At 37.0% G+C, this 27,453-nt stretch overlaps 1 protein-coding gene across 1 annotated transcript in view; it reads right to left on the reverse strand.

Moving 5' to 3' along the window:
* The window catches only part of DLG3 (discs large MAGUK scaffold protein 3), a 3,698,230-nt gene that overhangs the window by 1,612,284 nt on the left and 2,058,493 nt on the right, over positions 1 to 27,453 (reverse strand). The window contains exon 10 of the mRNA XM_044057417.1: positions 25,332 to 25,476. Coding sequence (XP_043913352.1) covers positions 25,332 to 25,476 — 145 coding nt within the window. The remainder of the gene's footprint in view (positions 1 to 25,331; positions 25,477 to 27,453) is intronic.

Genomic DNA, 27,453 nt, shown 5'->3' on the forward strand with positions numbered 1-27,453 from the left:
GGTGTATGGTTGTATAAGATTTTTGAGAGCAGGGATTTTATCTGGTTGATGCAGGATTTTATGGGCAAAGGTGAGTTGTATATACTGGAACAGTTGAGGGAGTTCTAGCCAATTTAGTTGCTTAAGAACAGTGCAATGATGTGACCTGTGTGTGGCATCAGTAGCGAACTTGGCAGTTTTATTGCAACAGGTTTGTAGTTTTGTACAATCAGTTTTATGGAGGTTGGTTAGTGTTGGGGAGGCATATAGGAGAGTTGATAGGAAGTGTATATGGGCGATGGTAGCTTTTGTGGATCTAGTTAAAAAATGTTTGTTTCTGTAAAGACCTAATATTTTGTGAACTTTTTTAATAGTTTGGGAAATATGGATGTCAAATTTGACCCCTAGCAGTTTAGTATGCATTACTGGGGTGATAATAGTTTCATTTTTGGACTTTAGGTTGAAAGTTAGGTGAGTAGAGAGAGTTCTTGATGAGTAAATGGGAAGGAGCTTTGCTATATTGTGGTTTAGAATGAGTTGGGAGTTGGTGAGCCACGTTTCAACTGATAGAAATTAATCTTGGGTTGTGGTGTGGAGGTCATGTAAGGAGAAGGTTGTGCATATAAAAGTAGAGTCATCTGCATACTGTATCACAGAGGCATGAATAGTGGAAGTGTGGAGTTGGTTAGTAAAAAGGGAGAAAATCAGAGGTCCCAGGACAGAGCCTTGTGGGACCCCTAGTGCAATTGGGATGAAAGAGGAGAGGTGGTGTTGCAAAAGTATGGCCTGGTGATGCCCTGATAGGTAGTTTCAGAGAAAACAAGGAGCATATCACTGCAGGCAAATGATAAATAAAATCTTTGGCAAACAATAAATAAAATCTTTATCTGATAGGTAGTTTTGGAATCAGGTGATAAATAAGCTACTAAAGTTTAGGGAGGAGAGGACCTTGATCAATTTGTTGTGATTTACCATATCAAAGGCTTTGGACAAGTCTAAAAATATGGCAGATATGAATTGTCCTTGATTTCTATAGTGTTTAACTATATTAGTAAAGGACATTATGGCTGTAGTGGTACTTTGATTAGGGTGAAAACCATATTGCTTATTTGATAGTAGTTTGTGGGTGTGAAAGTAGTCCATGAGGTGAGTATGAATGAATCTCTCTAGGATTTTAGATAAGGGTGATAGGATGGCAACTTGATGATAATTAATAGGTTCGGTGGAATTGCCACCTTTTTGTAGAGGTATTATATGGGATATCTTCCAGATAACATGTACTATGTTCTCAGATATTGATCTGTTAATTAGTATTGCTACTGGGTATGCTATTCCTTCTACTGCAATTTGCAGAAGTTTGGCTGAGAGACTGTCTGCAGCTAGGGTAGTTGATTTTAGTTTATGCAGTAGTTTTCTATGATATCTACAGGCATTGGTTGTAATGTAAATTGGTTGGGGCTATTTTGGGAGGAACTGCTGAGTTGGGGGGCTACAGGAGAAAGGTTGTTGGAGTTGTTTTGAGAATTGGCCAGGGCTAGGATAGTTTCTGTGAAATATGTATTAAACTGGGTTGCTATAGTCTTAGAGTTGTTGTTTGAGGTTGGAGTGGGAGTAGATGTTTTGCCTGGTATTAGTATATTATTAACTGCAGCCCCAAACATTTGAAGGTTATTATGGTGTTTTTTCTGAATATTATGGTAGTAGTTGATTTTGTCCTGTTTTACAAGTTTAACTTTGCTTCGAAGTTTGAGAAATGTTAGTTTTGTAGTTTGAGTTTTATATTTATGATATTGTTCCCGGGCCTTGTCTCTAGCTTTGAATAGGGATCAGCATTCCTTACTCAGCCAGGGTGCATAGTTGGCTTTCACTCTAATGGTCCTGGGGGAAGCATGGTAAGTTTAAAATGTCTAGAAAAGTAGTATTAAAGGAATTAACTGCATCATCTAGAGGCAGCTGTTTGAAGGAATCCCAGTTACAACTTTCTAGGGAATATTTGAATCTATGTGGGTTAAAGTCTTTTTTGTTTCTGATTGTGACGTATGTGGTTTGGTTATTTTGGTAGGTACGGGCATGTACAAGGAAGCTTGATAGGTGGTCACTCAGACTGTCAGGAAGACAGCCTGCCTGTGATGATAGGGAGGGGTTGTTAACCAAAATCCAGTCAAGGACAGAATGACATTTGGAAGATTTGTCAGCTCTTGCGGAGGATGTGATCAGTTGGGTAAATCCATGTAGGTTAATGTGTGATGTTGGATTCAGAGAGGAACTGTCTAGCCAGTCAGTATTGAAATCACCCATCAGGACTGTTTCCTGTGGAAGTGCATCAGATACCCAGTGTAGCATGTTTTCTACTGTGTGGATATTGTTTCCTGTTGGGATATAACTGCCAGTGATGCTAATGTGTTTTTTTGGGTTGAGTTTTAATTTGGTAAAGATTAGTTCTGCATTTCCAAAGTCAGGAATATCAAGTTCAAGATGGTCTAGTGTTAGGTAATTTTTAAATATAATAGCTACTCCCCTGCCCCTTTTGGTTGACCTGTCTTTGCGTAGTATATTGTATCCTGGAGCTACAATTTCATTGCTACCATTGTTGGGTTTTAGCCAAGTCTCGGTTAATATAACAATGTCAGGAGTGTTGATGGAAAGTAAGGCATGCAGACCATGAACTTTATTTGCAATACCTCTTACATTCATATTAAGGAGGAAAAAGTAAGATTTGCTTTTTCTATTAGTTCTTGGTTAACAGTGATAGGGTTGCTAACTGTATCAGGTGGGAGGGTGCGACCAGGATTAGGATGTATGTCTGTGGAAAATGGTTTAATTGCTTTATAAGGTGTAAGAGGAGTTTGGTTAACTTGTATTGCAGATTGGCTTGTTTTTGATAGGTTTGGGATGTGCTTGCTGGGGGTTGGAGTTTATTTGCATGGTAGTCTAAGTGGTTGGAATAGAAGAGGCTTGAAGATATAGAATAGTTTAAAGGTTTATCTAGGTAGTATAGGGAGGAGGTTTGCCAAGGAGGGTTATTGACCGAGACTGCTAAGTAATTGTATGAGGTTAGGAAGGAAAGGAGAGAAAGCAATGAAGTAGATGTGATGAGTATGACAGCTACATTTAAGAGTTTCCTAGTAATGCATTTAATTTTATTGGTACACTTTGACTCTTATATAAGTTATAGCAGTAATAGGGTAGATATCAGAATAGAGTTTGAGTGCATGGAGTGAGTTTGGATAGTGAGTACAGAAATACTGGCTGGTAAGGAAATAGGAGGGTATCAGTTGGAATATTAACTGGACAGATACTATTGATTAATGATTGGAAGGTTACCAATTGGATGGGTTAGATATCATATCCCGTAGCCTGACTAGTGGATTGTGATTAGCAGTTAAGTACAGGCAGGTTTTATTTATTAGACTTTGTTTCATCATGGGCTGCTATTTGCTGCTGGAATGTGGGTCGGGTTAGCCAGGTATAAGTGTAATTGATGTGGGGATGGGTGGGAATGGGGAGAGGGTAGGGGAGCAGTATGGAGCCCGAGCACAGCAAGAGCAGAATGGAGTGGGACGAAACCCAGTCAACACTGTGGTCAAACCTAATGAGAAAAACCTATCAGTTACAGTGTTCTATGGAAGGTCAGTATGGTTGCCAATTTTAACAGATAGACTATAACCTTTTGGAGTACATATATCCATTTGAAGAAATGTAGATAAGCACTACATTGTACCCCAGTTGTAAGGACTAATCAGGAGTGTAAAAGTAAGATAAGGGTGGGGTTGAATCTTAGGGAGTTTGCTTGTGTGCACACCACTTAATTGTACTAACAGCAGATTGTATTAGAGTTTAGCAAAAGTTTTGCAGCACATAAGAAACATACTCAGTTAAATAAAATCTTTTTGTTTCACAGTGTCGGTCAGAGTGCAGCAGAAGTGTCTGTTCTTAGCAGAAGGGAAACTACCACGGAATGGTTGGCTTTAGCTGGAAGAAAGTAATAACAGGAGTTGAGTGGGAGGAAGAGTTACAGTAAAACCAGTCAGAACACGGAGGAAGTCAGAAAGGCTAAGGTAGACGCAGCAGTTACTTTGAAGTTACAAGAAGGTACAGAAAGCACAAAGTTACACAGCATGCATCTTATACAACAAGGTAAGGAAACTGAAAATATTGTTACAGAGCATCCACATGAGGTAATATTGAGAATTAGTGGCATAAACAATATAAAATAGCAATACAATACAGCACTCTAGCTATGCATCCATGATTAACTACACTTAAATCTGTTTGGCTGACTACACTTTAATCTATTTAGCTAACCACATTAAGATCTATTTGGCTAATTACATTAACATCTATTTGGCTAATTATACTAAAGTCTGTTTTGTGAACGACTAGCAATGAAACTTGTTATTAATACAATTATAGAGACAAACAATGCCAATTGTAGTCAGTATCAGCAGATTGTATTACCGATATGCAGCAATGTGAGGCAGACTAATGAATAAATAGCGCAGTAGTTACAGGTAAACTAAGAGAGTTGAAACAATACATACACTGTATGCTAAGTTAAGAAATAGTATCACTCGGCCAGTGTAAGCCATTGACAGTCCTAACAATGTGTTACCAAGCCACTATAACAATGGAGCGACCCATTCAGCTATAGCTGGGCAATTCAAACAGCTAAACCATTAGAAACATATAGCTTGGAAGCTAACAGACAGAAAACAAGTGGCTAAAACTTTGATTGAAAGCAACAGAGAAAGCTAATAACCATAACTTACATGAAAAATCGGCGAGTAGCCATTGAGTGGTAAGCACACATAGCTTGGGATTCAGCAGAGGATGGGACATATCTTATATCATTTTAAAAATGGCGCCCAGTGGCATTATCCAATTAAGTAACCTTGGATATTGGGTGGGGGTGGGATTAGAGTAACAGCAGTGTTCCATGTGTGCAAAAACAACAGAAAGCAGCCCAATGAGATTGAACAGGAAGTAATATGGAGCGGGTCGAATCCCGGTTTTATACCTGACAAAACCAGAAAGGAACATTACAGTGTTGTGAAACATTTTGAGACAGTTTCAAATCTTTTTAGGATACAAAATTAATGAAGTTAAAAGAAAGGCAATAATGGTCAATTATGTACCTACACATAAATTAGTTCAGCAATGTCCATATTTATGGGGACATGATAAAATGAAGTATTGAGTATGGATTAAAAAGGATTCCAGTGTGGCAGCTAATGATATGTATGAAGAGACTAAACAAAAGATAATTCAAAAACTGAGAAAATGGAAGCTTTGTTAAAAGGGTATGGACAGTAAGATACAAGCAGTTAAAATGTTTATAGTCCCATTAGTCTTATATAAAAGTCAGGCATATTTTTATTAGCCAGGGGAGAAGTTGTGGATAGCAAGTAATAAAGACCTGAAGGACTTTACCTGGGAGGGGAAGCCGGCAACCGTCAAGTAGGATAAGATGATTCTTCCAGTAGAACATGGCAGATTGGGATTACCTGATTTGTAGGGGTATTTCAGGGCTACACAATTAAGGCACCTATACATATCACAAGCAGAAAATTATAATTCAAAGTGGAAAGGGATGATGATGAAATGGAGGGAAGCTCAAGAAACAAGGAAAGACTGGGATTTTGGATGCAGGTCTTTAAGAAGAATACCAATAATCATACAGAATATTATATCCGTAAGGTAACAGAAAGTATGCAAAGGACTAAGCCAACGTGGAAATTGAAAAAGGAGATTCTGCCAATAGGGATGACTGCAATTAGGGATATAGACAATAGGCAAGAGGGGGCTGGACTTTATTGGAAAAAACTGGCAAAGGAACCAAAGTATTGGGAGCAAATAACTAGAGAGGGAAAGATGACAGAATGAGAAGACACCAAGAATATATCTGGACTGCAGGTTAGAGATTGCCTTCCCTATCAAGTATTGATATCAGAGTATAATCAAAGAGAAAGAAACCTGAGTGTCCTAAATGAAAGACCATCACTGGTAAAGTTTTTAGTAGAATCTAGAACAGAAGATGTCATTAAAAAAGGAATAATTAGCAGAGCATATGAAATATTACATGATAACTATAAGAATCAACCAGAGGAGGTTAGAAAGGATTTGGAAGAGAGACTGGATAAGCAATTCACAAAGAAATGGGAGGATATATGTACATCTCCCAAATATGCAACAAAATCTAGAAGATTTAGGACTTGTGTTTGGTGATGTTTTTATAACCCAAATAGACTCCACAGAATTTTCCTCAGGTAGATGGCAAATATTGGAGATGTGACGGGAAAGAAAGAGGTAATTGGGAACATATTTTCTAGGAATGCAGTGAGTAGGTTCACTTTAAGGATTCCCCGTGGGATGCACAGTTGGAGATGCCAGTTGAGCAGATTAGCGTGACAAGGGAGATGAGTTGTTTGAGCTACGATACAGAACTGGAATTGCCTAGACATGGTAAGGCCTTGCTGTGTCTAATATGGTGGCTGCCAAAAAAGCAATTACTAGAAAATGGAAATCAAAATCTAACTCAACTACACTACCATTAGTGAATATAGTAACAGAGATAAAACAACTGGAACTGAGATCTTTAGAAAAGGGTAGGAGCAAAGTACACAGGAAAAAATGGGAATTGTGGGAAGAATATATACAGGGGAGGAATGAGATTTAAAGTAAGGCAGGACTTAAATGAGCTATGTAATGTTTAACTGAAAATGATTGGGTAGATTATAAGTGATGTATAATGTATGCAAATGGGAGCTGGCCGGCCTTTGGTGAAATGGTGCCCTAGGCAAAAGGGCTCCACAGAGTCCCCTCACACCACTACATGCCCCCATGCTGGTCTACCTACACCATCCAGATTACTGGAAAAGTGCCACTGCTAGAACGTTGCCCTAGGCGGCTGCCTAGTTGGCCTATGCGTTAGGCTGGCTATGGGAGTGTGTCACTATGGTTTGTGATGTAAAATGCTTGCAACTAGGATTGTGTTGGTGTGGTTTATTTTCATTTACATAAATGTATGATTGCCAATGTTGTAAGTGATGGTTTAATAAAAATGTTTCTTGTTAAAAAAGGCAGGAATTGAATAATTTATGTAATGTTGCTCAGGTTATAAGATAAATAGCAATATATGTGAAGTATAATGTTTGTAAACATGAACTTGTTAACACAGTATGATTACTTTTCTACAAATGCAAATTTGTCTATGTCACAAGTGATAATTCAATACAGGTGTTTTAAAAAAAACTTTTATAACAGCAGCTTCTGTTCCAGACTCAAAATCTCAGAAAGTTGGTTCTTCATTTAGCATTCCACTTCTCTTTGCCTGTACTCTGTTATTAATCCCTTGAAGCGAATGTAGTTCCTAACCTGCAGTCAAAGCTTCTGCTCAACTCCATTACATTTCCTTCCCTAGTTATTTGCTTACAATACATTGGTTCTTTCACTAGTTTTCAACAATAAATTCCACCCCCATCTTGCTTATTTTCTAAAGTCCAAATTGCAGTCATTCTTAGTGGCAAAATCTCCTTTCTCCATGCCTGCATTAGCCTACATTTTAAAATACTTTCTGTAACCTATACATGTAATATTCTGTATGGTTGTTGTTATTCTCCTTCAGGGCCTGCATTGACATTCCTGTTCTACCTTTATTTCTTGACCCCCCTCCCCCGTTTCAATGCAATTTCTTCCTAATTTGAATTATGACATCCTCCTGAGTTGTATATATGACACTTAAATGCATTGCTCTAAAGTATCCCTTCAAATCAGGTAATCATAAACTTCCACATTCTATGGGGAGAAACAGCTTATCCCACTGAACTCTTGCTCATTCTCCCTCCAGAAAAAAAATCCTTCAACTAATTATTATCCTCAAGTTGCCCCTGATTGATAAAAATATATTTGTCCTTTATTAAATGGACTAAACCATCTTCACTGCTAATCCATAATCAAGAGCTTTTAGCTTCTTATTGTGGTATCTTTTGTTTAATCTCTTCCCACTTATCCTTAGCTCTCCTAAAATTATCCTTTTTAATCCATTCACCTAAATACTTTGTCTTATCATGCTCCTATAAACATCAGCATTGCTGATCCAATTCATGTGGGGGTACATAGTTTACTGCAATACCATTTATCTTCATTTATTTTATATCCAAAAAAATCCACGAAACTATCTCAAAATGTTCCACAACACAGAAATGCCCTTTTATGGACATATCAAGTAGAAAACAGTATCATATGCAAATAAATCTAACTTTTTTGTTTACCATACCAGTTATATCCTTTAATTTTGTGAGTCTCTTATTTTCTTAGGTAATGGTTCTAAACATAAAGAAAATAACAAAGGTGAAAGAAGACATTCCTGCCTGGTTCCTCTGGCCAACCAAAGTTTGTTAAAGACCACAATTCTCCTTAATTCTCACCTCTGACTCTTTATATATCCTCATTATTAACCACATTATTTTTATCAGGGAACACAAATGCTACCACTGCCCTAATAATAAAATATCAAGATAATTTTACTGAATAACATCTTTATTTCAAGACCCACTTACAATAGCAATATTTTCTTACATGATGCTTTACTCTGTATAGCCATTATTCTGTCAGTATCAAATGTTTGGCTTCCCCCAACAAAACCAAACTGACCTATATCTATCACCTTTGGCAGCAGCTCTGCTGTTTTCCTAGCAAGTACAGACATTAATACTTTATAATAATGATTTTAACTAGAGGCTGATCTGTATGAAGCTGGGTCTGATGGGTCTTTACCCTCTTTGGGTACTGCAGCCACCACATCTTTCTTCCAACATGATGGTGCTAACACCCTTTTAAAATATTGTTAAACAAAATCTTCTATCATCTTTATCTCATCCCTACCTATCACAGTAATTAATTCTCAAGACTCATCTTGCTCTAATTTTATGTCTTCCATAAATATTTCCATTTATGCTTTTTCTTGGTTTTCCCATTCCTCTGCTTTATACATATTTTTCACTATAAGATCTGTTGTCACAGACTCCTTAAGTGTGGCAACAATCCTTTCCACTTTCTGTTGATAAGAGATTTTGTGCTCTGGAGTTGTTAGTGAAAAATACTTTCTTAATAGCAACCTTTTTAAACTCATGCATATTATCCAAATACACCAAATAATCTCTTATTTTCCCATTTAACACAGAGCAATCGCTCCTCTTCTTGTTCTGTGAGATTACAGTTCATTTTGCAGTACCTTAACCTTTAACAAACCCACTACAGAATTCCTGTTATTTCTTTACCATATATTTTTCTTATTTATATCATATTTTTAAAATCCACTTTCATTTTACCTCACCACCTAGTTAGCCCACCCGAAGAAAAAATGCCAAAAGTGATAGATATGGATGAGCCTGGTTTTGTGCAGGGAAGATAAACATTTGACAATATTGTGAAAATAATGATTATACAGGGGGAAACAAAGTGTAAGAAAATATTCTGTTGTAGGTGGCATCTTGAAATACAAGTATCAGTCACTAGAATCATCTGATATTTTATTGGGTCTATATTAGAATTTCAAAACTTCGAATGTTCCAATATCGAACCCTATTCAGCGAAAGCTGAAAACATCGAACATACAGAACAGCAAATTTTTTTCCTAGGGAAAAAATTTGCTGTTCCAAAACACATACACACAACACAAGCACACCAAACAAACAGCAAACCACACACATACACCTAAAATCTTACACCTAACCCTACACTAAACTATACACACACCACTAACTATCCACTTACCTTAACCCAAACCTTAACCCTAAAGTCCATCACTATCGCACACTCACCTCACCCGCGCCCTAATCCTAACTCACCTACCCTGCCCTAACCCTCACATCCACACAATCGCACACTTAACTGACCCACGCCCTAACCCTAACTCACCTAACCCGCCCTAACCCTCACGTCCACAAAATCACACACATACCTAACCTGCACCCTAACCCTAACTAACCTAACTCGCACTCAATCACACGCTTACCTGAACCCAACTTCTACCACAGTGCTGAAAATATCAAAGCAACAGAAACGGACAACCAAATTCTTTCCCTAGGAAAAAACTTGGTTTGATATTTTCAGCTTTCGCTGAATAGGTTCGATATTAGAACATTCACAGTTTTGAAACTTCGATGTTCTAATATAGACCCAATTTTATTAATAGGGCAAAGGTAGCATCTGTGTTCTGAAACAGAATAATGGGGTTAATAATGAGGATATATAAAGAGTCAGAGCTGAGAATTAAGGTGGGGGTGTTTCTGTTTAACAAACTTTGGATGGCCAGAGGAACCAGTCAGGAGTGTCTTATTTAATTTTTGTTATTTGCTTTATGTTTAGAACCATTAGCTCAGAAAACAAGAAACTCACAAAATTAAAGCATACAACTGGTATGATAATCAAGAAAAGTTGGATTTATTTGCATGTGATACAGTTTTCCACTTGATAAGTCCATAAAAGGGCATTTCGGTGTTGTGGAACATTTTGAGATAGTTTCACGGATTTTTGGATATAAAATGGTACTGCAGTAGACTATGTACCCATGTTTATGGGGGCATGATAAGATGAAGTATTTCGGTGTATTGATTAAAAAGGATTCTTATGTGACAGCTAAGGATATGTGGGAAGAAACTAAACAAAAGATAATACCAAAACTAAGAAGCTAAAAGTAAAAGACTAAAGCAGTGAAGATGTTTTAGTCCCTTTAATACAGGTCAGGGATATTTTTGCTTCCCATAGAATGAGGAGGTTTATGATTACCTGATTTGAGGGGACACTTTAGAACAATGCATTTAAGTGTCACATATATAACTCAAGCCGAATGTTACAAATCAAACTGGAAAGAAAGAAATGGTGTTGAAACCAAGGGGAGGGTCAAGAAATATAGACAGAGCAGGATGTTTGATGCAGGCCCTGAAGGAGATTAACAACAACCATACAGATCATTATATTTAGTGACAGTGAAGAAATGTCTATCTTTCCTAAGAACTCTCAAATCATTTCCAGTACATGTTACTTAAATTCCTATCTTTTTAACAGACACACGGAAAAGTGTCAGTGTCTCATTTTACTCCATTATCCTGCATCTTTATCTTAGTCTTTGTTGCTGAATGACATGAAACAGTTATTGGGTGTGTTTCAAAGCTTTCAGTTCAATACCAATGCTCTTGTGAAATGCAGTTTCTCTCCAACTTGGGGCATGATAAGTAAATTCTGCTGAGCTCTTGCCAGTAAATATGCATCTTCCATTCCCAATTTTCTCATATTTGCCTTCAGCAATCTTTCTCTTTTATTATATTTTCCCTTCTTGGTCCCACTGATACATAATCACTATTGCAAATCAGATTCTAGTTCCCATCTATAAATAGTATTCCCAGATAAAAGCTTATTTCACACTAAATTCTCTTAGGCTCTGTAACAATAGTAGGTGGAATATAAATGTATGCCAGCACAGTCTTCCTTCCCTGCAAATAATCTCTTATCACCACGCATCTACCACTATTGTCTTTCTTTTTATCTTCTATCATTATTGGAGCCCCTCTTGCAACCAGTACTATTACCCCCTTCCTCTGTCATTGATACAGTGCTGAATATCCATTCTGAAACCATTTCTTTACCAAATTCACATGCAGATTTCTATTCAAATGTGTGTGTGCAACATTGCTGTTTCCACCATGCACTTCTTAATATAATCCAGCACTCCTTGCTTTTTGTCGTTTCACTCACCATTATTTGCACATATTCTGCATGATAATTATTTTGAATATATGTTTCCAACATGCAATTTACATGCATATTCTAATGTTTGGTAGGCTGATGTATGAAGTTGTTGCTTTTCATCTCAGTTTGAGCTCATGTCACATTTTCCCCACAATTTTCACTTCAATAAAAACACTCAAGAAACAAAGAATTAAATACATTTTAACCCCAACCTCTTTAATTCATAGCAAACACACAGACCTATATACATTCTCCAAAAAGGGAAGTTACTCCTGCATTAGAAGTTGCTCTAAATAGACAGCTGTACCCACATTTTACTGTTTTAAAGTTAAGTTTAATTATACTGAAAGCACATGATTGAGCCTAAGTTCCCTCTTGCATACACAGCATCTGTCCAGACCCTCTTTCATTTTCCCTCACAGATGTGAAAAACAACTTTCATTCTCTCAGCTGATTTTTAACTTTAAGAAAAAGTGCACTGGCTACCTTTAAACAAATAAACTAAATTGTGCAATGTTATATTTAATACTGAACTACTTATGGCTGCTAGGGATGCAACTACTTGCAAAATGAATTACTTCTCTCAGGGTCAAACATTCATTTATGTTCAATAAACCTTTTAAATACTATTGTACAAATATATAAGAGCACACTCATTTTATTTTCTGATTAATTACCTGCACTGCAGATGTACTGTCTACAAATGCAGGAACTGGCTGATGGAAAAATATCTAATAGCTTTACAAGTGCAAGAAACAGCTCTTTTTAAATATTAGATAAATACCATTTTTCATGCTTTCCAATTTTTAACCCTGTTTACTTAGGAAAAAAATCTTTTGTCTGTTGCACAGATTAAGAAAATTAGTCTATACTTCAACATGTATAAGACATGGGACATTACTATATTTTAGTACACACATAATATGATCAGTACATGTCTACATCCCCTAGCATCCCAAGATCACAACACCGTATTGCTTAAATACAGCCTTTACCTTGTTAAAATGTAAACCACAGATACAGAACAGACAAGAAAAAAAGTGCTTCTTTACTTTAATATCATTAGCTTAAACAGCAGTCACTAACAGGACCCCCCTGCCTCACATTTAAAATACCTATACATACTAAATAGAGCTGTTTTAATATATATTATGAAGTTTGCTTCCAAAAACATTTTTATACACATATTACTAAAACAATTTTTTACTTACGGATACATCTGCAGTCCCTTCATTGTCCTTGTAAACATTAAAGCATAATTCCCACTTTGTCATTAGAGTCCTCCAATCATTTTAACTCAGCCAACAAACTTTTAGTCTTTTTTAGCCACTTCTTATTGCAGAATCATGGTTCTCATGTCCCAACCACAACTTATGGAAATGATACTTAACAATTCTTCCATTTATTTCCAACTTTCCCATTACTCCTGGTCTTCTTCCTCATCATCTTGACCACCCAACACCAGTCTGTAGTTCAAGTCCAATGTACTTCAGATTCTTCTAGTCCAGCTCCTGGACTTTTTTTCTGCCATCCAATCATTTTCGTTTCATTCAATGGAAAAGGTTTCACTAGCAAGTTTTCTCTCTGGGCTTTGCTATTGTCTGACAAATGAGAGTCCCCTTCAGAATGCTAGCTATATCTTTGCTGTATATACTATTTTATAGCCTGTTGTGAATTCAAAATGTGTTTGCCCTCCAGAAAAATATTTTAAAGACAGATGGATATAGAAACTTGAATCTTACACCTACCAATCGACATCCCCTGACTGCAGGGATAAACTTCGTCTGTTCCTGTCTGGTGCAGAGTGAATAATCATTTCCCACAAACATTTAGGTTTTCCCAATTTTTAATACTTTTCCCTTCTGCCCCAGTTTTGTCAGGAGCAGTTCTTCCTGCTGGTACGACTGCAACCTTACTAATATAGATTCTGGCTTCTTTCTTATGGCCAGATTTGGAGCATGCTCATGATGTGCCCTTTCAGTTAACAAATCCTGCTGTGGAATACCAGACTAGTTGCTTATCTTCCCATTCATAAAATGAATGGAAACTAATCATCCCAGTTTCCCTTGTATAGCAGAAAATCAAAGGTCTTCCATGTGTACTCTGCCTTCTAAGTATGCTATTTTTTTAAAAAGTTCTTTCTTTGATGCCTGATATTTACCTAGTCTTTCCTCCATTTCAGATTCTGATTTCTGCAGTTGTATCACCTCCTCTCCACCTTTCCCTCCTTTCTCCCCTCTCCACCTCCAGTACCATCACCATTATCTCCTGAACAAAATAAACATTTTTCTATACACTTTACAAATGTATGGTGACTGTCAGTCTAATCTTCAACTACTGTGGTATGTACTCTTATCAAATTGTATATAGTGCATTGTTAACTGATCTTTAGAAGTTTAATCTGACATATTTGCTAGCTTACGTTTTACCACTGTAAATGTTATCTTGTCACTAATAAACTGTAGGCATTGCATTGTTACTGTGATTTATCAAATTCTATGTATTTGTATCTCTATGGAGCTTTTCTCCCCGGGCCTCCACAGAAAATGGGCACTTTTTGGCCCAGTGCCCGGTCAACAAATGCAATAAATAAATAAATAAATCTGAATAGCGACTTAAAGCTTCTTCTATTCTTTCCAGCTTTTCGTCATTTGACTTTATATATTCCTCCAGTGCCATGCTTATTTTAAACGCCTTTTAATTAATTTTATTTATTTATTTTTTATCTAAATTACTGGAAAGCATCTCCTGTGCCAAAGCTGAAACCTGAACTGTGTTTTACTGAACAGCTGCAAAGCTCTTCCCTGAAGAGTTTTTTTTCCCTTTCTAGTTGATTTTTCTCTTACTTTCTCCAAAAAACAGTGACTGAATTTTACCTTAATTATCTTTTATTAGCTTGTTTACAACAGTTTTTTTTTATTTTTCACACTGGAAGAGCTCTAATCAACCAGCTTTTCAAAATGCACCCATTTTGGAATCCCCCCATAAGTATGCTTTTCTTAGTAACATTATAGGAAATGCAAACAGAACTGACCACTGACTTATGTTTGCTTCTTTAGTTCTACATTTTGTTATCTCTGCTCCAGTTTGTTCCTGCAGGGATAGCCCAATCAACACAGGAGTGGAAATTCAATGCCCTAATACAAATAAATAACAAATTAGCCAATTTGATAGAGGGATGAATAAAATAGTTTTGTGGGATGGATTATCTAACACTCTGGGTCTTTTATGTTAAATTGAAATAATTCATTTATCAGGCCAAAAATCTATTTATGAGGCAATGAGATGGAAATTGTGAGACTCTCAGCAAAAGAGTTGACAAATGTATTTATTTATTTGTTATTTGTTAACCGAGTTAGTCCAACTGAGCCAAAGGCCCATTTTCAGTGGAGACCCGAGGAGGAAAGCTCTAAAAAAATAAAAAAAAAAAAAATGTGAAAAATTATATAAATGCAAGACTACAAATGAAAAAATTACATAAATTCAAGATTGTACAAATTGACAATAAACAGTTACATATACAGTTTATCCAGGTCAAATGGCATGTTACAAAGAACAGAGATAGACTTAAGTAACAGAAGATGAAAATTGAAAATACCTATGTAAGTCTAGAGCAGCAAGTTAATATTTACGTTGACATTACATTGTATTACAGAAAACAATCTAGATTGGCAGCGTAGCATGGAACTGTTGCTGTTTTCATAAAATACGTGTACAATGAAACAGCTGATAGCCAACAGAAATTGTTCAATTTATATCCCTAGGAGATAAAAGTTTTGGGGTGAAGAGAGGTAGAATGGGGTAGGGTTAGGTAGGGTCCTGGCAAGGGCAGTAGCTTAAGTTTGCAAGGTAGTTTTTCAGTTCTTTTTTGAAGCTGTTAGTGATATTTCAGATGTTTGGGGGGGAGTTTGTTCCAGGCTTGGGACACAGTGCTTTTGTAAAGTAGTTTTTTACCTGTGTTTTTATTAGGTTTCTATGTGTTAAGAAGGAGTTGATCAGAGCTACAGAGAATACGAGTAGGAGTACAGAGAAATACTAGAGAGGAGAGGGAAGGACAGACTGAGGGTTTATTTAGAAAGGAGTGAGTGATTTGAAGCTGGGATAGAAGCAGTAGTTGGAGGAATTTGAGCCACTGGAGTTGTGTTAGAGCAAGGCAGTGGTGAGATTTGTATGGTAGGTTGCTGGTGACTCTAGCTATTTTGTTACATGTTTGCTCAAGTTTGGTTATTAAGGTGGGTTGTAGATGTGTATGTATTGGAGAAGGTGTACAGAAGGCAGAAAAGGAGGAATGCCTGAGCCAGAGAAAGTTTGGAGTCAGGGGACAGGAATTTTTTATTTCTATAGAGGAGACTCAATTTTTGATTTGCCTTTTTGATGCATTGTTGAATGTGGAGGTCAAATTTTATTTGGTCATCGATTATGGTGCCTAGGAGCTTAGCGTGAGATTCAGCTTTAATAATAGTGTTATCAAGAGATGAGATTGTCAAGGTGTTTTTATGATGGGAGAGAGATTTAGGAAGGAAGAGAAGGAGTTTGTTTTTTTAGGATTTAGGATGAGTTGGTTATCAGTTAACCATTGCTCAATGGTGAGAAATGAGTTTTGAGTAATAGAATGAAGTTGGGTGATGTCATCAGAGAGGGAGATAAAAGCAGAATTGTCAGCTTATTGTATAAGGAGGAGGTGTTTCAGGATGAGTGGAGGTTGTTTGTAAAGATGTTGAAAAGACGAGGGCCTAGAATAGAGCCTTGGGTGACTCCTGTCTGGATAGGTAAAAAATGGGAGCAGGTGGTTTCCCATCTGACTGACTGTAACCTATTAGTAAGATAGCTGGAGAACCAGAGGATAGTGGAGGTGGAGAGGTTGAGCTCAGATAATTTAGTTAGTAGCTTAGAGTGAGAAACAGTATCAAAAGCTTTTGAAAGGTCAAGGGATAGACAGGACACCAGTTGATTTTTGTGTCAAGCTTCTGCGACAGTGAGTATGAAAGACAGAAGGGCAGTGGAAGTACTATGATTTGGCTTAAAGCCATGTTGAGTGGGGGTAAGAAAGTTTTCCAGGATTAGGCATTTGAGAAGCTGGTTGTGAATGTATTTTTTGAGGATTTTTAGAGAGTGGGGAGAGAATGGCTATTGGCCTAAAATTTGAGACTCAATATAACAGAAATCAAAGTAGGGACAAGTATACTAATGCTAATATAAAACAAATGAAAAGCACACCAAATACTTATCATTAAAGAAAGGTGTGAGAGAATTAGTTTGTTCTTTTAGACTGGGGAATCGCAACTAAAAAATTCTTGCCAGGAGATACAAAGAGAGAGCAAAACATCTTGAATTACAGCAAAATAAAGATGGCAGGGTGGTATTACAGATTCATACAACAATCAACAAGCTTACATCAGAAAAATATTAAAAGACCATCACTAGGGGTAGAAATGTAGTGGCCTACATTTCAAAACTTAATCAAAATGACTACAACAAGGTGGATCAAAAGATCATCAAAGCAATTACAGAGTTTACTTTGGAGAAGGTGTTTGGCCTAGATGGCCTTACACCTGATTATCATAAATATTATAAGCATACTACTGTTCCAATCCTTTTAAAATTGTATTCAGAGGTATTTAGCAAGGATACATTTCCTCCTTGCATGGATATTACAAAGGTTTTGAAGTTTCCAAAATTAGGCAAAGCCAATCCTTTTTCAAGCAATTATAGACTAATTCCCCTGTTACAGATGGAAACCAAGATCTTTGCAAGATATTGACTACCAGGCAACCACACTGATGAAAGCAAATCATCTCTCCAAACCAACAAAGTTTAATTTGTGGAAGGGGAGGGAGCTCTGTTTTAATTAGGGTCCAATTAAATATGAGAATATGAAAAGAATAGCAGAAGCATAAACATCCCCATGACGGCAAGTTATGTTGACTTTTTAAAATAGTTTTATTCCATTCCCAGGAAATATATTCAATTTGTACACAAATGGCCCATTCTCCCATAATACTAACATAATGAAAGGCACTGCAAAAGGTTGTCCTATGTTCTCCCTCTTTATTTGTTCACAGAAACATTATTGCCATTTTTAACTTACAATTTTGATCACTTTAGTATACCAATAGGGGGTTCAACCTCTCTACTATCTAATTGGTTTGCAAATTATTGCATAATCTGGTTGTTATTCCCCCCACAGACACTTAAATCAATAGGTGCAGGTTTCAGTTATTGTAAAATGTTTCAGGATTGGCTGTGAGTATGGAAACATATTTTATTCCCCTTAATAGGTTATTCATAGATTAAACAAATAAAATTGCAATAATAAAAAACAACCACCAAACAAGGCAAGGAGGCAACCAGGAATGATTGAACTTGGGTCCTGGTTACCTGCTTGTCTTCTTTGGTGGTTGTTTTTTATTGCTTTTTATACCACTTGGGTTGTGTTTCAGTTTTCAAAATTACAATAATCCTCATTCATCATGACTGTAATGCAAGTATATGGCATTACACACTCTTTCAACCTTTCTAAAAATTTGTATTTGGATATGTAACCCATTTTAAATGAACTACAAGGTAAAATACATTCATGGAACTGTTCCTGTCTTTCCTACATATAATTTAGGTTAGTATAATGATTTGTTGTCTGAGAATTCTTGTTTTCATCAGACCCCTCCCCCTTATTTGTATTAGGATGGAGTTTAAAAAACATCACTCAGTTATATTTGGGGCAGAAAACACCCAAGTGTAGGGAAGAAAAAGTTTTATGTTCTTATGGTAAGAGGCAAACTAGATCTACCCAATATGTATGCCTATACTCAGGTGGCACTGGGTTGGCAATATTATAGTGTGAGATTAAAACACTATCCAGTCTAAGTTTAAACTGAGTTCCATGTCATGCACCCTGACGTTACCATAGTGGATGACAAGTACTACCACAAAACGTGAGACCCAGAAGGATGGGAAAACTGGGTGGAAAACATGCTATTTTTTATATCAGACCCATTCCACTGAGTCCTTTATTCCTCCTTTGGGATAATAATGCATTTTAAATTGAACCCCCTCCCCTTTCCTGACTAAGCTGGATCAAGAAGGATATTATCTTCCCTTTAGATGTATGTAGCTTTCAGAATAACATTTTCATGGATTTTTTTTTTAAAACTTCAGGAGAAATTCCCATAGAACCAGTGCACTGTTGCAATATCTACAGATAAAAAGTTTTTTTCCAGGCTAAGTAAAAAATGTTTAAGTTTAGCGCATGCTTGTCCATGGAGTAACAAGGGTAACTGACTTCCCCCAGAATCAAACATTGAAGATAAAAATAGTTTATCAGGCATTCTGGATAAAGAGAAATCTGATATAGATGTGTTGTTGTCTTTCGGCTTTTCCCAGTTAGGGCTCGCCACAGTGGAACTCCGGTCCACTAATAATTGGCAATAGAGATTGATGAACGCCGAGGTGCCAGCTCGACGTTCAACCTTCAATGAAGGCATGCCCATTTACGCATGTCTTTGGAATAGATGTAATTAACATAAAATGGGAAAAGGGTTCATTCGTCAGATGTGAGTCATCAGTCTGGGTAGATGTATTAAGATTTTCCACTGCTATCAACTTTTCAAATTTAAGTCCACAATTTCAATAGAACAATGCTTTCTTTTGTGTATATAGTCAAACTGACATAAACTTACTAAAAAACAGTTAAGAGAAAAATTTTCAAAAAAAAAAAATCCATTAATAATGAGTTTCTCTTACAGACTTTCTTAGAGTGAATGACTAGTTAAAATGAACATATTTAATATAAACTATTGCCTCATCAGCGACAAGCTATATCGTACTTACAGAGCCTTTGAAGATGTTTTAATGGGAGTTTGGGGGTTTTGAATACTCTTTGTCATCTTTAGAAATACTGTATGTGTTTGTGTGTTGGCCCACTTTAACTCTGCCACAAGGGACTCGTTTGTTATTCAGCTGATTCCTAGTGTGTGGAACAAACTGCCATTTTTTATTAGAAGCGTATGGTTATTAACCTTTTTTAAGTTTCTACTTGACTGAACAGAGTTAATGAAATTTAGTTTTGTCATAGTGGAGTCTGCATTTCTTGATGGTCTTTATGCCTAAACACATTTCTGGTAAATTATGAAACAATGAAACTTCCTTAGCCCTACCCCTCTCATGACAGGGCACCACCTCTATTATATGTGGCACTTGACTGTAAACCGAATGCAGAAGAGAGGCTGGGGCATGATAAATGCTGTCAATGTAAACAAACAGAATCTGATTTTTCCATGTGGTGTGGTCCTGCCCAGTAGTTGAACCTCTTTGGGACTCTGTAATTGATAAGCTTAATTGAAATAGTCAACTGCAACTAGGAATGCTCCTGAGTTCTACGGTTAACCCCATTGGTAGAGAATTTTTTAATCAAGAAACATCTTTATTAAATTATTAGTTATGACATAGGTAATCAGACATTTATATAAATGAAAACAAACATATTTTTAGTTGCTAATATTATGTATCTCTTATAATCTATCCAGTCATTGTCAGTCAAACATTGCATAGCTCATTTAAATCCTGCCCTCTTTTAAAACTGATTCCTCCAAAACATTATTCTGTATGTATTGACTCTACATTTCTCAGTTTTTTTCTATGTAATTTATCCCTACCATTTTCTTAAGATATAATTTCCAGTTGTTTTATATATGTTACTATATTTACTACTACTAGTACAGTTGGTTAGACTTTGACTTCCATTTTAATTAAACTCAGGAAGTCCTTACACATATATGTCTAGGCAATTCTGATTTTGTATCATAGCTCAAAAAATAATTTCCTAAGTTATACCAATTTGCTCACCCAGTATTTATAATAGAGCAGTCTGCAGGGAATTTTTAAAATCTGCCAACTCATTACACTCCCCAAAAATATATTCCCAATTACCTTCGTCTTCCCCTTCATACTTCCAACATTTGCTATCTACCTGAGGAAAATTTCTTTGGAGTCTACTTGGGGTATAGAAAAACATATGTAAATACTCCCAAGCAAAGATTCTAAATCTTCTAGACTTTCTTGCATATTTGGGAGTCATACATATATCCCCTCCATTGTTTCTTTGTGAAATACCTCTTTGTTCCCTGTCACACCTCCAACATTTGCCCATCTACTTGAAGAAAATTATCTGGAGTCTACTTGGGTTATACAAATATCTATGTAAAAATTTCCAAGCAAAAGTCCTAAATCTTCTAGATTTTGTTGCATATTTGAGAGATGTACAAATATCTATCCATTGTTTCTTTGTGAATTGCTTATCCAATCTGTCTTCCCAATCCTTTCTACCCTCCTCTGATTGATTCTTACAGTTATCATGCAATATTTTATATGCTCTACTAATTATTCCTTTTTTAACAGCAGCTTCTGTTCTAGATTCTAGCAAAAACTCTATGTGTGCTGGTCTTTCACTTAGGACCCCCCTATTCCTTTCTATTTGCCTATACTCTGATATTAGTCCTTGATAGGGAAGGTAATCTCTAGCCTGCAGTCGAAATAAATTCCTGGGCTCTTCCCATTCTATAACCTTTCCTTCTCTAATTATTTGCTCCCAATACCTTGATTCCTTTTGCCAGTTTTCTCCAGTAAATTGCAGTCTCCTCTTGCCTGTTGTCTGCATCTATAATTGCAGTCATCCCTATCGGCAGAATTTTCTTTCTCCATTCCCATGTTGTCTTACTTCTTAGAATTCTTTGTGCTCCTTTATGAATATAACATTCTGTATGGTTATTATTGTTCTCCTTAAGGCTCTGCAGCCAAAACCCTTGTCTCTCCTTATTTCTTGAGCTTCCCTCTGTTTCATCAACATCCCTTTCCACATTGATTTACAGCTTTCTCCCTGTGCTATGTATAGGAGCCTTAACTGTGTGGCTCTGAAATACCCCTTTAAATCAGGTAATCCCAAACCACCTTGTTCAATTGAAAGGATCAGCTTATCCCACTTAACTCTTGCCATCTTCCCCTCCCAAATAAGCCAACTGGTAGAGAACTGATCCAAAACATTATTGGTTGGACATGGATGGTAATTAGTACATTTCTGTATTCAGTGCTAAGAAATGCATAACAGTGCTATTTGGGAAGTCAGCCACTCCTATTGACACTACATCCTAAGACTTGACCCAGTAGTCAGGGACTTGGGGACACGTAGACAATTATGTGTCTGCAGAAGTGAGGAAAGCATTCCATGTTGTGCAACTTGTAAACAAAGGTATGGCATCTAAGTCCAAGGAGGTCCCAATATGTGGCATTCTTCAGACCTATCATTCAAAACAATGGCCCTTTTGGTATGTACTTAAGCAGGCACATCCAACACTTGGAATGTCCATAGAGGTTCTCCACAAAAAGAATACAAAGTGTGAATAACATGTCCTATGCAGACTTCCCAAATGCTCTACACCTATATTCTGTTTCCTACTGACTGTTGAGGGGATATCTATGCCTGGCATACAAGGTGTCAGATCCCACTCTGATGGACCTCCTGCATATCCAAAAAAAAACATCATCCCAATTACCCATTCTAAAGACTTAAACCTTAACTGTGATACAAATATGACCTGCTGGAGAAACAGGTATGTATCCCAGAGGCTACCCCTTTTCTGTAAAAGGTTCCCCATGTAAAGCAGAGTTCTTCCCTAACCCAAATCAAGTGTAACTTGGACAACTGGATGGAGAATAGATAATTTATCCCTGGTTTGGTACTTATGTCTCTAATAGACAAAGACAGCCTGTAAATGGTTCACCTTTTAGGCCCCTTCTTATAAATGTTTCATCTCACAAGCCCCTGCTTACATTTACCAAGGGTACCAGAACTTGTCAGAGATTTGAGATCCAAAAAGGCCCCTGTGGTCATTAGCCTAGTACCCACCTATGAACCTATATGCAAAATGTTTTCACTAAAGTATTTTTCTGTTGTATTTTCTAATTTGTATGTTTTCATAAATGGCAAAGTTGCAATTATTCATTGTTTTGAGTCCTCTCACTTATCTGACTTGATGCTTATTGATTTATGGAATTGTGTCTTTAAGCACTGTCTAATAAAGTAGGTTGTTACAAAAAAGTGTGTCATTCTTGAGCAAGAACAGGCCACAAAGCAAGATGGTACAATTAGCATTTTGACCACTGAGTACCATACTGTATCGTCCAGGATGGGTAACACCACTGAAAGACCTATAATGAAAAAAGGGTAATGTGTTTCACAGAACTGGGCCTTTAAATGCTTGAAGTAAATCTTCCCTAAAGACAGAGGTGCTGTGAAGGATGGACTCACTACCAAGGCCATGTCAGAATCAACTGGATCAGGACGATTTCTCCGGTTATGAACAACTTACCATGTGTTTGAGACACGGCTGTCCTGAAAGTTAAACAAAGCTTAAGACATGAAACTTGACAGATATTTTTATACCCCAAGTAGACTCCAAAGAATTTTTCCTTGGGAAGATTGTAAATGTTTGAGGTGTGATGGGGAAGACAGAGGTAATTGGAGACATATGTTTTGGGAGTGTAATAAGTTGGCAGACTTTAAAAACTCCCTGCAGACCACTCTGTCAGAAATACTGGGTAAGAGAATTGGTGTAACTGAGGAAATTATTTTTTAGCTGTGATACAGAATTGTAATTGCCTGGACACAATAAGGCCTTGCTGAGTTGAATTATGGTGGCTGTCAAAGGAGTAATTACTAGAGAATGGAAATCAAAGTCTAAACCAGTCACACTAGAAGTGGTGAGCATGGCAAAAGAGATGGAAGAACCGGAGGTGGGATCTTTGGAAAAGGGCAGGATCAATTGCCCAGATAAATGGGAATTATGGGAACAATGCATATAGAATAGTGTTTTAGAGGAGGAATAAGGTTTAAGAAAAGGCAGGAACTGAAAGAGGTACGTAATATTCACTTGACAATGACTATATAGAAGATTATATGTGATGTATAATGTTTGCAACTGAAAATACGTCAGTATGGCTTGTTTTCATTTATGTGTATGATTGTCTACATCATAAATAATAATTCAATAAAGATGTTTCTTGTTTAAAAAAAAAAAGAAAGAAGTGAAACTTGACATCCATATTGTCACAAAGGATCATGATCAGGTCTGTCCTCAGGTGACTCTTGGAATCCACATCAGGAGTACACAATAAAAGAGTTATGACTGGTGAGACACAGTCATAATTCTTTGTAGAGCATGGAGCTTTATCTGCTCCCTGTACTATGAGTTACAGAATAAAATAGGAACAAAGTGTTTTATCAGCTTTCAAAGTTTTTGAAAGCTGGTAAAACACTTTACTCTTTTTTTTAAAGCTTTTTTTTTGCTACTGTTCTTTGCTGGTGGTCACTGGTCTTAATTGTATATCTAGTGTGAGACCTGATCTTAACAGAATGATAATTGCAGCATTACATTTACTATATGTGGATTATGAAAAGAGAGACCTGATTATAATGCTTTGTAGTCCATAAAACTTTAGCTGTTCAAATGTGCTACCAATTAACAAAAAAGTGAGATCATGAAGTATGTTACAGCTTTGAAAGCTATTAAACAGTTAGGGCTGCCTCACAGACAGTATTACGAAACTAAGTGTTCCTGTGATAAACAAATGGGTATAAAAACTGTTGGATACTTCACTCTGCCACAATTCTTTTCTCTCTTTTTTTTTTTTTTTTTGCAAGACAATGATGTGTATTGCAGCTTTTAGAGGTGTATTAACGTGCTGCTATTTTTGTGGCACCGGTAGCTAATTATGCTACAGAGCAGGACTACAGCTGTCAAAACGATGCTTGTCAGGGATGTCTTTTTACCAGATCTGGAGCAAAAGCATAGAGCTCCATGCACTAAAAAAAAGATTCAGGTGAGATATCTAGCAAAACTAGCTGATGCAGATGGAGGTCATTGCTAGTACAAATTATGCAGGGACAGTACAGTGACAAGCATGACCTGTGCAGGCCTTGGCCACAGCCCACTGAAAAGTACTGCTCCCTCTAGACTTGAGTGCCAGTGGTGCGAAACCAAGTCTGAATCATGAGGACTTGATTCTAGGAAGTTCCATACTAGTATACAGTAACAGCAATTATAACATTATTTGAGAGACAATCAAAGTTTGATACAAAAGAGAAAAAAAATGGATCTACAGTACTGTAACCTTTAATATACATTTCTTTTTTATCCACATTTCAAATTTATGTGGTAAGTTTTGTTACCCAGTAGATTTGTCTTTTTAGAAGGGATAAAGATTCTCCCTTTTTCAGGGTGGCTGACCATGAAAGAAGGGTGTTATAGCACAGCCTAAAGCAGTCTGCCACTTGTAACTACATGCAGAAGGAGAAGAAACAAGAGAAAATGCTGTTGTACATTTGATGGTTTGCACACTGTCGCTCATGGAACTCAGCTATTAGAGTATAAGCATACTGGTTCAGGCTGCATCACAGCAGAGAATGCATTGTATACCACTGCTGTGTGACATGATTAGGAATCTGTCTGCATTTTCCAGCGACGAGACTACTATGCAAGGACTCATCATATGGAACAGCTTCTGCCACAAGGGTACATTTTCAGGACACAAAGGAAATAACAAGAAGAACATACTGCTGGCATAGTCGGGTGGAGCATACATGTCATTCGGATGAACTGGGCCAGGTTTGGCTACTTTCAGGTACACCATGTCTGAGGTATTCTTCAGTGCTGCAACTGCCTCCTCATGCCGCACTTCCATTAGGTTTATATTATTCACCTACAGAGAAGCAAACAAAAACAGTTACTCCACTGTGCTAAGCGTTGCTGTCTGGAATAATGATATCACAGTTACATTACTCTAATTCTATACATTTTTTTCTTTGAATCATTCATTTCACCTTGGCTTTTAACAGTACATATTCTATTAAATTCTCTTGGCTATGCTTCATTAGAGCCCCTCTGTATATAAGAAGCAAAGTTTGTGCAAACACAACTTCAGATACAGTTCAGCTGCTGTTTGACCTTTCATATGAAGTATGGGAAATATATCTGCATCATCTACATTATCAGCTAGCCACAGTACTTGCGTGTCTGTCACAGCATCTCTGTCTGAGTGTGTTTCTGCTTTCACTTTAAAAAAACACTCAGACTGTATGAGGAAATTAACAAAGATGAGGTGCAAAATATGAAACATGCAAATAAATTATGCCAATATGAGATGTACAAAAATGTGTATTACACAAAATACAAACAGAATGCAACGTACAAAAATGGATAGTAAGTAAATAATACAAAGTTTATGAGACATAAAACAAACAGCATTCAACATGCAATACAAGGAAACTAAACTAATACAAATACATTTTTGTAAGTATCAAACTGAACACCTAAGTATGGTCACTACACTAGAAACACCGGAAAAGAAGATGCGCATAAATTCTCTTAAGTTTCCATCAGCAGAGGGTAGAAATGGCCATGATTCTTTTTGCCACTGAATAATATATTAACTCTTTCGCAGTGACAAAATTGCAATCAACATCAAACTCTGTCATCTTAGAAGTAACCCACCTAGCAGGACTGGCCATTGGTCAACTGGTGTCCTAGGCAAAAGGGCTCCACAGTGTCCTCCAACACCACTCCATGCCCCCATTCTGGTCTATCTACACCATCCAAATTACTGGAAAAGTCCCCCGCTAGACCGGCACCCTAATAGCCAGTCACCTAGTTGGCCTATGCCTAAGGACGGTTTTGCCCCCTAGTTCCCTATCATTACAAAGATTCATTTATATTCTCACATCTTCTGAATGGCCATTCTGTATACCTGCTCCAGTAGTATGAAACTCTCTACCCCAAAACCCACTCTGCAGAAATTTCACAAGTTTCTCCTCACTCAACTCTTCTACTTCAGCTGGTGCAACTGTTTCTCTTTTAGCCCTTTCTAATCTACCATTTCTGTAGACCCACTCCATGTACTTCTTAACCTCTTATGCAATACAGATAACTCCCCAGTCACACTATCCATTGATCCCTCAATTTTATCTAGCTCCTTGTCTATAATTACTGAAGGATAAAAAGGAAATAAAACTTAAGTAGGGTTACAGGAAGGGAAAACATTTTTTACACACACACAGACACACACACACACACAGACACACACGCACACACGCACACACGCACACACACACACACACACACACACACACACACACACACACACACACACACACACACACACACACACACACACACACACACACACAGACACACTGAAATCACTTCTTAATGCAATTAACTTTGAGTTATTTTTCTTTCCCATGTTTAATATTTCAACTTTTGTAACACTGATCAATGTTACTATGTTCTGTCAATTTCTGTTTTTTTCTCTTAAAATTTTAACTAAATGTCATAATATGATGCCACTATGACTAATGTACTAGAATGTACCGTGTCCTGAATCTTAGAATGCAAATTGTGCAACCTTTATGGCTTGGGTTGTGGATGAAAAGGGTTATCTGACAAGCCCACCTACCTGGTTAACAAATGCAAAATATAATAAAGGAGGGTTTCACATTTCTGGTATAAGTGCTGGTTGACACATGATCTTATTGTCTCTTGTGATCTGCAGACTCTTTAATAGTTTGCTCAAACAGCAACCTTATACTTGGAGTGATTGAACAGAAAACAGGTTATTTAATGTCTGTTGCAATATAACATGACACAATACAGGACAGGGCTAAAATCAGTTTTGAATGCA

The sequence above is a fragment of the Protopterus annectens genome, chromosome 15.part0, assembly GCF_019279795.1.
Source record: "Protopterus annectens isolate FY-2018-M chromosome 15.part0, PAN1.0, whole genome shotgun sequence".
Classification (NCBI taxonomy): Eukaryota; Metazoa; Chordata; order Ceratodontiformes; family Protopteridae; genus Protopterus; species Protopterus annectens.